Genomic DNA, 12,937 nt, shown 5'->3' with positions numbered 1-12,937 from the left:
AACACCACAATTGAAAACACATTTCACATTGTTAACCTTTTAACGGCCGGAGTAGAGGCGAAGCTCGCTGAACGTCCACAAGAGCTGTCCTGGACGCTCGTATAACAGGGGTTAGAATGTTAAAATTAGGATCTGATACTGCAGATTGGTCTATTGCATCATTTATCTATGAATAGATCGATTGAACTTTATGATGAGATAAAATTAGAAACACGTGTAGCAACGTTCCCATATTTTCACGGAATTTATGATTGCTTTTTCCTTTCGTTGTTCAAATCAAATGATTCAGTCATCAGGATTAGATATAGGCACTAACGTTGCCGGCGTGTGCTCTGCGACAAACAGAAATTAAATTGTCATTTTGCGGAATAAGTTTTTACCTTTCTCGGATGAAAAATTTGCTTCGAAAGGCTATATGTTCGCCTCCTACAAAAAATTGATAGGAGAATATTTATATAAAAGTGGATATTTGTATTAGCAATCGGAGGGCATTTTTGGTGACGATAACAGGAAGGTAAGAGTATTAGCATGGAAAGTGAGCTCTTTTCTGATCTTATTTTATTATTTTTAAATTTAACACGCAATCAATCTTTATTCAACGGAAAGTTAATAATTGCATGATGGTTGGCCAATGTTTTCAAAAGTTTTCGCAAAAATGGCTTTTCGATTATCAAAGATTTGTGACTGCACTCAACCAGCGACTGTTATATTTTCTAACAACTCTGTATAACAACATACCAAAACCTTTATAAGAACTGGTTATTCGTATATTGTTAGGTGCTCCTTGGTTATTGATTTCCTGGTCGCAACTACTACGTGGATCGAGTTTTTTTAATTTTCATTCCCTTTCTGCCAACAACAAATGAATGATGTCTGTGTGTGCCATCGAATCAGAAAGGTTATTGTCATGGCCACTTAAGGAAGAGCAAGCTGACCAATAGATGGATAAATCGGGGTTTTCATTGGTTACTACTGACACCTGAGGAATATGAGATTGATGCTAAACGAATTTAAACCGCATTTAGGCTTTCCTTGGCTGCTACAATGTAGGCTGACTCGTCTAGACCGGACTATTCAATTTCGCATCATTTGATTTCTTGTAGTGATTCACCTTTTTGTGTCTGTAGGTATGTATTAACTTTGACGGTCGTATGTTTTGCCGCTTGCTTTTTTTTGGTTTTGGTTTTTTGGCTTTGACTTTGACTTGATCTTATTCAGATGCATCTTACTAGGCTGTCTATTAGGGTGGCTCAAAAAACACTTTTTTAAATTGTTTGATGGGCCACCCTCTTATTCGGTTCTATTTGTTGCCCTGATGCTCTGGACAAAATTTCAGCCAAATCGGTCAACGTTTGGGCGGTGCTAAACTTGTTGGATGTTTATATGGAAGAATGTATGCAGAAACATAAAAAAACAGTGATTTGCAGTTGGACGGCACAATTTACGACGAAGAACTATGATACTCATTCAGTTTCAAGGGAATTAATTACAGAATGTTATGCTGAAAACCGCGAGAAGATTAGAGTTTTTTAGGTAAAGATATGAGCAGTTTACTGGAGTGTTGTAGGGGTGAATATATTTCTTTTCAAAGGTAAAAGAAACGAAATTTGCTCAACCTCCACTTGAGAAATGAGAATAACTTCGCCGGGCAAACTCTAATCTTCTCGTGGTTTTCTGCATCACATTCTGTATTAAATTCTTCAAGATCTGAATGAGTATCATAGTTCTTCATCGTAAGTTGTGCCATCCAACTGCAATTCACTGTTTTTGGATGTTTCTGCATACATTTTTGCATGTAAACTTCCAACGAGCTTAGCGCCGAACAAACGTTGACCGATTTGGCTGAAATTTTGTACAGAGCATCAAGGCATCAAATAGAACCGAATAAGAGGGCGGCCCATCAAAAAAATTGAAAAAAATTGTCTATTTTTTTATCTGACATTCTGACATCTGACTTACTGAGGAGGAATTCTTAAAGAACTTTCGGAGGAAATCTCGGAGGAACTCCTAGGGGAATTTCTATAGGATCTATCAGAGGAATTTCCGCAGGAACTTCTATACAAATTCCCGGAGGAACTTCCGGAGGTATTCCCGAAGGAACTTCCGAAGCAACTTTCGGAGGAATTTCCAGGGGGAACTTCCGGAGGAATTCCCGAAGGAATTCCCGGAGGAACTTCCGGAGGAATTCCCGAAGGAATTCACGAAGGAACTTCCGGAGGAATTCCCGAAGGAACTTCCAGAGGAATTCCTGAAGGAACTTCCGGAGGAATTCCCGAAGGAACTTCCGGAGGAATTCCCGAAGGAACTTCCGGAGGAATTCCCGAAGGAACTTCCGGAGGAATTCCCGAAGGAACTTCCGGAGGAATTCCCGAAGGAACTTCCGGAGGAATTCCCGAAGGAACTTGCGGAGGAATTCCCGAAGGAACTTCCGGAGGAATTCCCGAAGGAACTTCCGGAGGAATTCCCGAAGGAACTTCCGGAGGAATTCCCGAAGGAACTTCCGGAGGAATTCCCGAAGGAACTTCCGGAGGAATTCCCGAAGGAACTTCCGGAGGAATTCCCGAAGGAACTTCCGGAGGAATTCCCGAAGGAACTTCCGGAGAAATTCCCGAAGGAACTTCCGGAGAAATTCCCGAAGGAACTTCCGGAGGAATTCCCGAAGGAACTTCCGGAGGAATTCCCGAAGGAACTTCCGGAGGAATTCCCGAAGGAACTTCCGGAGGAATTCCCGAAGGAACTTCCGGAGGAATTCCCGAAGGAACTTCCGAAGGAACTTCCGGAGGAATTCCCGAAGGAACTTCCGGAGGAATTCCCGAAGGAACTTCCGGAAGAATTCCCGAAGGAACATCCGGAGGAATTCCCGAAGGAACTTATTGGTAAAAGGCTATTTTTATTTCGCTCAGTGGAATAAAAGTTTTATTTCGTTCATCGGTCTTCACGTTAGTCAACTTTTCCTTCTCAAATGCGCAATTTTCTTGCAAAATCTCTGCTTCTTTACCTTTTCATAACGTTTAATGATTTAATCAACAACAAGCTGATACGGTACCGATGACCTCGCATTCTAGATGATGATAAAACACATGTATGGATAGTTTTTTCTCGTCATGTGTTGATCCTGCTAAAAACTTTTTCAATTGCGAAAATATAAAAGTCATACGAGCTTTCATTACGAAACTTTCTAGAACTATTTTTTGTTTGGCTTCATCTGGGGCGCTAGGAGATAGAGTTGTTTCAGTATGATTTAATTCTTTGTATTGTGTTTCTTCTTCAGTATGTATCAAACCTACGCTTGTTGACTAATTAATGAGTTTCAACTGATTACAGAGTATTCCGACTGATGCATTTCAATCTCGAAATTATTCTTTTGATGAAGTTTAAAGTAAAATTTACTGCCCCAATCTAAGGCCTATGTAAAAAAAACAGTTTGATATTTCTATTATTATGATCTTTTGCGGATCAATCAAAATTGAGATTCAAAGCTTAAGTGGGGATGGATGATTGAAAAATGTGACGGTATATACAAAAAGTACATAACAAAGTGTAACCGAAGAGAAAAGGAAGTTGGAAAATATTATATGAAGTGGACATCCTGTTTGACTACCCGCTTCGAATATTCTTTCAACGAACAGTTGTTAATCTCTCCTTTTCATACCATCCCGCGAGGCTCAATTCAAGCAATTCACTTTTCTATTGATGTCAGATAAAAATAGCTTCCTCGGATGAAACAGCAATCTATGGCCTCGAGCATTAAACTTTTTTCGTGTCATCCCCAATAAAACAATCAATTACATTTCCCGAGATAGATTGTCGCTAGGATTGCCGTAAAATGAAGCATATCAAAGCCGCTGAGGGCCCTCTGATTAAAGTAAGACGCTTCATGCTAATTGTTGCTAAAAGCAATGCAAATTGCGCTGTCTGTTCCACTTAGCCCACGGAAAGCGACACGGAATTGTTTTGCAATAAGGACGAAAAATCCTCCTCCTGGCACGGTTTTTACGAATATTATGCAATTTCGCCACTCACTGTGCTTCAAACTCGTTTATCTGTGTGTGACACACAAGCAGTGACATATCGCGAATCCTTGCCATGTACATAATATGACTTTACTTTTATTTCCTCCTTTAATCTTGACTGCCGTCCAAACCAGACATAGCAACGAGGTTTGAATGAGTTTTTGCCAATTGGGGTGACGTCAAGCGACAGCAAACATATAAACTGACCATTATGCACAGAATACGGAAAGCATTGGGATTTGGTGCTGCTGTACCCAGCCACGCAGGGGACCATTGGATGCCACCCGTTTGATGTGCGTGTTTCCGTGGATGGAGCACGCGAATGCTTCCGAATTCAGTATCGAATTGAGCGGACCGACCGGCAAACAGGATTATCGTTATGAATTATTCAGGAAACGTGACGGTGCACGAAGGATGAGCAGTGTCACTTAAATTTGACAGGTTTTGAGCGTACACGGTAGCATCTACTGATAGACGTAGACGAGTTGCTGCATGGATGGGGGAAAATAATTGAATCAATCTTGGTTAGGGTAACCAACCGATTTTTGAACACACGGAGTGCTTCAAACAAACCACATTGAGAAGCCTTATTAAACAAAATTCATGTAAAATATTGAAAATAATACGAAAGATGAACCTGCAAACAGATTTGGTAACTCTATCTAGATGAATTTCATTTCCATGTAAATAATAGTTGGATGTGATCAACTTGGAGGCAACATGATGCAAATAATGTAATACTCGTGTATTTGGTTACGTGTCATCCTTACTTTGAGAATAAATTGAATACGAAATTTCGCATTATCGTCTTTGTCAATAGCGCAACAAAAATCAAATTTAAAAAAATACAGGTTATACCTTTTAAACCCAATAGGGCATTTGATTCAGCTGTAACTTGTAGACAGGAAACCAAATTTCGTTGAAACGTTTCCCAGCTAAATAAAATTAGATCTGTTGAGTGCACTAGTTGACAAGCAAGTACCTTATTTCTATTTTTATGTGTACCGTAAGCAACATGACACAAGAATATAAAAATGAATAATAATGATGTCAACTGTGGAAGTTATTATGATCAAAATGAATGGCTGAATGTCTTTGATAGATTCAATAACGCAAGCTGAAAAAACATATTACCTTGATGTCGGCATCATAACATAATTTCAATTTTCGTTTGACATAAGAAAGTTCTTAGAGTTAATAGACAGATAATGTTAAGTCCTGTCACTTCAAGCTCCCACTCTATCACTTGTTACAAAGTTTATCATTAGCGAAAAAATAATGAATCCCTTTCGGATTTCAGGCACTGCCAACGACAGCTCATAATTGTGCTATTTGCACAACAGCTCGAACAACAACGTAAATTGAAAAACTATTTCAATCGTCTCTGGCAACGTTGCGTTTCCGGCGAGTTTATGGGAAAGTCGTTCTTTATAAAAACTTCCACTCGCACAGCTTCCCTTGCAATATGTAGGGTTGTTGCATTTGCATAGTGTAGCCAACCGACATCGCCGCCGTCGTCATCGTCCTCTCTAGAAAAATTTGCTCTAATGGAGCAAGCACAATAGAGTTCGACTTCGGGGCATGCCGCGTTTGTCGCGTTTCCCACGGGTAAGCTTCCTCTACGAGCTTTATCAGCTCAGCACGTTATGGATGGGCTCTGTTAATGGTAGCTGATGTCGTAGATCCTTCCATCAAGTGCACCGCCCACACATTCACACCCCCGGTACAACGAAATACCGCCAGGTAACTAAATGGGGGACATCATTCATTGCATAAGTAAGTACATCGCCGTCAAACGCCATGCTATCGAGACAAGCAAAATGGTCATAGAAAGAAAAAAAAATGGAAGTGCGGCACGGGAAGCAGCCCTTGGTGATGGTGATAAAAACCACTCATTTCCTGTAGGATAGATCCTTCAGGAGGAGCGTACAACAGGCAGCACAAGCAAACTGAACGTGCATCACTACTGTTTTTGCTCTTATTCTTTGCAAAAACAGTTGGAAGTTCAAACGATAGAAGCATATGGTATGAAAGTAGACGCCCTCCGTTTAAGTTTGTTCAGTAAAATACATTGCCAACAAATGATCACAACATTGATGCAACGACTTTAAAATAGTACAAACTCACCTACCCACTTACTATTGAACATGCGTTCAAAAGATTTGGTTAGGAAAAACGTCCTATCGTTCACTTGTCAGTTTGTACACGAGTTTGTACAATCCCATTTAATTCCACCACTTAATTGTACCTTAACAGATACGTATTTCGACCTCAACAGTAAGGTCGTCTTCAGTGTCTCGTACTTGACTCGACTTCGTTGTTGTATGTCCTATTGTTGCGGTGGTTAAAATAGTCCATTCTTGATATAATAGCATCGGAAAGAGTTATGGATCCGCTAAAACTTTTCTAACTAACTTAACACACCAAAGGCGAGCAAAAGCTGAAGGATTGCCAATCCGGAAAACATCAACGTAAGCTTAATATGAGCAACAACGGAGAGCCACCAAAATATCAATCAAAGCAATCGTGGAACTTTGCCAGCAGTCAAAGACATGTGGTCATCCATCACGGACTGGAGTGGAGTGACAGTTTTCCAGCAGACTTTCGCTTGCCTAGCAGCAGGATTTTCTCCACAATTCCCATCAGCATCCGAAAAGGATTCTCATCAGCATCCGAGAGGAATTATCAAGAAAATACGAGAAGAATTCCCATTGGAATCTCTGAATAATTTCATTCAGAATCATAGAAACATTCCAACTAGAATAAAAAAAAAAAAAATCTTTCGGTTTCGTTAAGGGATACCCTTAGGAATCTGTGGGAGATACCCTCCGTAATCCATGAAGGATTTGCTTCAAAATCTTCCGTTAATTTACTTCGGAATTCCTTGACGATTTGTTTAAAAAAATACTTTGACGAATTGCTTCGAAATACCTCAACGAATTGAATGGAAATCATTTGACGAGTCGCTTCGGAATACATCGACGGTTTGCTTTGCTTCGGAATTCCTCGAAGATTAGTTCGGACTCCTTCGATTATTTACTTCGGAATCCCTTGATGAATTGCTTTAGAATCATTCGACGATTTGCTCCGGAATCCCTCAACGAATTGTTTCAACCGAACCTTCAACGGCCCATAAATATATAGCAGTCCCATGTTTGCTTGATTTCCTATCTACATGGTACAGTTGTGTATTTACAGGGTTGTTACGACTACGCGGATTTCGCGATTTTCGCGGATTTCGCGGTTTTTGCGGATTTGGCGCGGATTTACATAACGATTTCAGGGTTTCGCGCGGATTTGGCGCGGATTTAGATTTAGGTGAAAATTTAATGAATAAAATGCTAGATCTAAGGACGTTTATTTGAAAATTAGTTTTTAGTCTTTTTTGATGGACTTTATTTTCATTGGCAAATGTTGTTGGCAACAAAACTTACATTTGAAACCTATTAACGTTATTTTTCGGTTATGTCCAAGCCCTTATTGAATGGCTAGCATGTATTATACTCTTAAGCAAAGGCTTAAATATTCGATTGTTTTTTATGAAGCCCATCGGCCTTCTTTGACACTTCACTTCTAAACATATTCATATTCGGCTCTGTACCATACTCAGTGGTAATCATTTGAATGAATTCATGAAGAAGTAAACTGAGTAAGTAATTCTATGTTTTGAACAATCAAAACACGATTGAAAGTGATATATTTTATGCTCTGCTCTAAAGCATTCTTTAAACAAATGTTATAAGGACAGGGACGCCACTTGTTGCCATTTTTAATCCATTCTAAAACATCACAAATCATGTCTATTGAAGGACATGACCTGAACACCCATTTCACCTTGGACATTTCTTTGTAATTCCGAGATATTTGTCAGTATTTGATTGGTTATTTCTTTTACGATGAAGCACTTTGGCATGATACTTATATAATATTTTTTTAAAATCTTTTCGTCGAGCATGTTTTCAGTGTTGAAAAATTTTATATTGTTTTCATAACATAACATTTTAGAATGGTTTATTCAACAATTAAAAACATAAAAAAGTTCTTTGATTTGGATTTGATCCATATGCTTCATCAGCGATTCCACGGGAAAAGAATAGAGTTGAAAAAAAAGTTGTCCAATTTTGCTCAAAATCGCTTGGTATGTTCTTCATCGAAAATAATTAGACCCGTATTTTTTTATTTTTTTATTAGGGTGACCATGTTTGATATAGGGTTACCAGAAAAATCGCTATTTTTCGAAATTTTTTATTTTTAAAAAATCATAACTTTTGAACCACTGGATCGATTTGCAATATTTTTTTATGGATAGAAAGCTTATTACTTCTAGTTCTTACTAAAAATTTTGGTTTGATGTATTGGTGTACTCAAATTTGCTCAAATGGTCAAAATATTAGTTTTTTTAAGATTTTTTAAATGTTGGACCACAACGACTATATATTTTTATATTTTTTTATGAAAAATCAAATATTTTTACATAACATATCAAAAAATTAGAAATGTTCATCGAGCCGTTTTTGAGTTACATTTTTTTGAAAATTTCAAGTTTTCTGCCCATACACACATGGAATGAATGTTCAGCGATTCCACGGAAAAAGAATAGAGTTGAAAAAAAAGTTGTCCAATTTTGCACAAAATCGCTTGGCATATGTTCTTCATCGAAAATAATTAGACCCGTATTTTTTTTTATTTTTTTTTTATTAGGGTGACCATGTTCGATGTTCAATGTTCAATTAAAACTCAGCATTTAATTTGAATATTTTTATTTTTCATAATTCATCAAAAAAAAATATTACATAGCAAAATTCTTACAATTTAACACACTTTTCTTCATCTGAAAACGAAAACCGTTTCACGATAATGTAATTTTCATTTTGTGGCTTAAAGTAATGAAACGATTGTGTCCCAGAGATTTGTTTTACACGAGTATAACTTTTCTTTATTTTCTTTTCCATTGCATTGTAATCTTTTTCCGAGAAAAACTCGTAATATATTTTGGAATCTACTTTAGAAACAGGTCAAGAGTAAAGTTCGTATGCAGTTGTAATATGATGGCCTTGTAAACTTGCTTTTGAAGCGTTTCGCTTTAGAACATCTCCTAAAGCGTCACAAGGCCCTTTTCCATGGCAAGTGGCAAAAAAGTTCCACTCTGCTTTAAGACCGAAGTCTTTTTACATGTGGCACAAATTGAAAGCAGTCATCTTATTTTTGTATTGACTGCCTGATCCATCAGAAAAAAATGGATATTTTTCAGGTAAGGTAGCTTTTTTTTTAATGAAATTCACACAATTTGTTATAAACAGCCGAACGGCAACATGGTTATGTTTAGTAAATTCTGCGATTGCTATGAAGCTTGTAAACTTTAAATTTTGTGCTTCATCCTTATAATATATGGCAAAAGGATGGATTGTGCATTGAGCGTTTGCCCAATGAAAACCTTGTATAGCGTCCTGAATAACAAAAGAGTAATTTTCAGAGAAGTCAGCAATTATAATGCAATCAGTTGCTTCCAAATTAATTTTAAGTTGTTTTAAGTAGTTTCCTTGTTGCTCTGCATTAAAATTATGTGGAGATAATTCGCTTAATTTTTCTAAAAATGTTTCCACATACTCTTCTGCATCCATTCGCATTGAATTTAAATGACAACGATCTGTTTGCTTCCATTGTTTAAATTCTAAGGAATCGACATTTTCAAGAAAATTCATCAGGTCATTCTCCAGTGTCTGCGTACCCGGCAATGATCACAGGTTTTCAACCAACATTTCTCTGTAGGATTTTCACAAAGCATTTAAAAAAACAAGTCATGATACGTTTTTAAATGGTTATGAATAAGTTTCTTGTCCTTAAGGGTTTTAAACATTAATTTAACATTCTGATGATAAATGCATACGCAGACAGTATGCGTTCCACTTGAACCAGCTAGAATACAATCTTTTGGGCGGCTGCTGGAAAACATTGAAAATCCAATTTTAAAAGTAAAATATTGCTCTTTGAAAATTGAATAAATTTCACGAAGGTTACATAAAAATAACCATGCACTTTTTCTCCTGCCATATTTTCAACAACGAAATCCCTTTTCCCAGGACATGCTCTGCTTATCTCGTCACTATTATAAAAGTCCCTAACTACAGTTAGAGTATCATCGCTCAAAGACAACATATTTACTCTGGTCTCCGGTGTGCTCATAAAACCTTTTTCAATCTGTAATTGCTTTGCACGTTGAGCAGTTCGTTGCGAAACACCAAATTCTTGCATCATTTTGTATGCAGTCCAGGATTTGGGAAGGGAAGTTAGAATCCTATATCGATCGTTTCTGTCAGATATTTCATCAAATTTTGCCTTCATTTGTTGAAGAATTTCCTGACCGTCTCCGGGTTTCTGGGCACCAGCGCTACCAATTGATTCAGCACTCGTTGATTCCAAAGAAAACAAAGATTCTGAAAACAAGATGGAAAAATAACTATTAGTTAGGAGCATGTTTCTTCATATAATGTAATACATATTGTATTCGATTATTCTATTGCAACAATGATAGGCAACTGCTCTACAAATTGAGCTACTAGGTCGGATTAGGTAAGATTCTACGGAACTGATGTTTTTTCAATTTTCTGAATAATCGAGTACAACTAGTATAACGTAGCAAATCATGATGTCTGAATGAACAAAAAGAAGAGATTATTCTACTTACCAACACTAGGAACAGCGTCAATTTCCGATGATCCAGCGGCATTGGGATCGATTATTTCGAAACCACCATTATTGATGTTTGCTGGTGCGGCGAAATTGTTCACTCTAGATGGTCCCGCCACGGCGAAATTATTGGTGCCTGATGGTCCGGCAACGGCGAGATCATCAAGTTTCGATGGTTCAGAAACGGTGAGTTCTTGATTTTCACATTCTATATTAACTGCACTTGGAGCTGCTGGCTCGTTTCCTTTCTTGATAATGCGATAAAGTCGGCAATAGCAGGTATTACAAATGTAGGAACAGCTTTTATCCAATTTTATTCTCCTTTCCGCTGCATAATCATACAGTTTAGGAGTAAGTTTCCTGTAACAATTACTCCAAACATGGCAATTTGAGCATTCGTGCTTCATTGTATTAAACGTTTCTTCAGTAAGGCAACTGGACAATTTCACTGATTTTCTTGGCTGACATATACTTTATCTTATAGACCACTTTTAAAAGTCCCTTTGGGTATCATTTAGGTAGAGTGAACAAGGAAAAGGAGACAGATGAATCATAATCAAAAAATAAAATACAATGAATTACCTGCATCAAAAATATTGAAAACATATAAACAAAGCAGGTAATCTATTGTATGGATCGCTGAAAACCAACCTTTTTGAAAAACGACTTATTGCTTTGCCGATTTTAGAGAATGAAGTCATCAATAACAACACCAGACTATTCCGATTGAATTATTTTCAACTATTGCGATTCGTAAATTCTTCTAATAAACGAGACCAAACAAACACTCTTGAATAACATTTTCATACTTTTGATTTAATTTGAGCTATTTGAAATAGTGGAGAATAACGTTCATTCCATGTGTGTATGGGCAGAAAACTTGAAATTTTCAAAAAAATGTAACTCAGAAATGGCTCGATGAACATTTCTAATTTTTTGATATGTTATGTAAAAGTTTTTGAATTTTCCTAAAAAAATATAAAAATATATAGTCGTTGTGGTCCAACATTTAAAAAATCTTAAAAAACGAATATTTTGACCATTTTAGCAAATTTGAGTACACCAATACATCAAATTTTAGTAAGAACTAGAAGTAATAAGCTTTCTATCCATAAAAAAATATTGCAAATCGATCCAGTGGTTCAAAAGTTATGATATTTTAAAAATAAAAATTTTCGAAAAATAGCGATTTTTCTGGTAACCCTATATCGAACATGGTCACCCTAATAAAAAAATAAAAAAATACGGGTCTAATTATTTTTGATGAAGAACATACCAAGCGATTTTGAGCAAAATTGGACAACTTTTTTTTTCAACTCTATTCTTTTCCCGTGGAATCGCTGTCATTTTAATAAGTGCTACCGCAGAAGGTCGTTGAAAAATAAGAAGATGATTTGCAATATTTTTGAATAACTCCGATGGTATTTTTACAAGATTATCAACAGAAAACGAAGAAACCCCCTAAAGAAATTTCTAACAAGGACCCTATGAGGATCCTTGTATAAATTCCTTGTAAAGTTATGGATGAGGATCCTTGTATAAATTCCTTGTAAATGAATTTCAACAGACTAAAGAGAATTTTTGCAGCATTTAAAATATGAAAAGCTATGAACTAATTTTTGGAGGAATATCCGCGAAATTTATTCAATTTGTGCCAGAATTTCTAAGCGATTTCCGCAGGAACTCATGAAGACATTGCCGCAAGTATGCTCTGAAGATTTTCTGCAGGTTGTTTTTGAAGAATTTCCTTGAACCTATGTCAAAATTCTCAAATGAATTTCCAAATAATTCCCAGGGGAGCATCGGTACAAGCGGCTTCTGCAGCAGATCCGAAAGCAGTTGGATTTCTGCAAACATATTTTTATTACTTGCCAAGTTTATCTATAATCAATATTGCTACACCAACACGAAGAAAAATTCTTAAAATTTTAAGCGAATATATCATTGACAAGTGCAATGGATTAGTAGATATGAATGAGCTGAATTTTCTTTTAGATATCGTACTTTGAACAATTATGTAAATATTTATTTCTAATTAACTAAACGACAAATAAACGCTTAATAATAAAAAAAAATCTGACCTGTACATTCTTTGTATGTATAAATCTTGTGCCGAACTTCGATCGACAAAAAATCAACTGACAATAGCGAAACAAAACCATCATCTAGAGTGGTTGTAATACTATCTGCGGGTTGCTTAGTATATAGAGAAAATGCTAATAGAATATTAAGTTGAA

The 12,937-nt window shown here is 36.7% G+C and overlaps 2 protein-coding genes across 3 annotated transcripts in view; one reads left to right on the top strand and one right to left on the bottom strand.

The window, feature by feature from the left end:
* Positions 1 to 11,154, bottom strand: part of LOC134215425 (uncharacterized) — a 41,164-nt gene extending 30,010 nt beyond the window's left edge. Inside the window, exons 1-2 of the mRNA XM_062694624.1 lie at positions 10,699 to 11,154; positions 10,176 to 10,447 (exon numbers count right to left, since the gene is read on the bottom strand). Of these exons, the coding sequence (XP_062550608.1) occupies positions 10,176 to 10,447; positions 10,699 to 11,107 (681 nt within the window). The 5' untranslated portion in view covers positions 11,108 to 11,154. The remainder of the gene's footprint in view (positions 1 to 10,175; positions 10,448 to 10,698) is intronic.
* The window catches only part of LOC134211174 (eukaryotic translation initiation factor 5B-like), a 492,524-nt gene that overhangs the window by 50,079 nt on the left and 429,508 nt on the right, over positions 1 to 12,937 (top strand). The gene's annotated exons all lie outside the window — the stretch shown is intronic.

Source organism: Armigeres subalbatus, chromosome 2, assembly GCF_024139115.2.
Source record: "Armigeres subalbatus isolate Guangzhou_Male chromosome 2, GZ_Asu_2, whole genome shotgun sequence".
NCBI classification, from domain to species: domain Eukaryota; kingdom Metazoa; phylum Arthropoda; class Insecta; order Diptera; family Culicidae; genus Armigeres; species Armigeres subalbatus.
The sequence above is the reverse complement of the archived record's forward strand: the minus strand, read 5'-3'. Positions and strand labels throughout refer to the sequence as shown.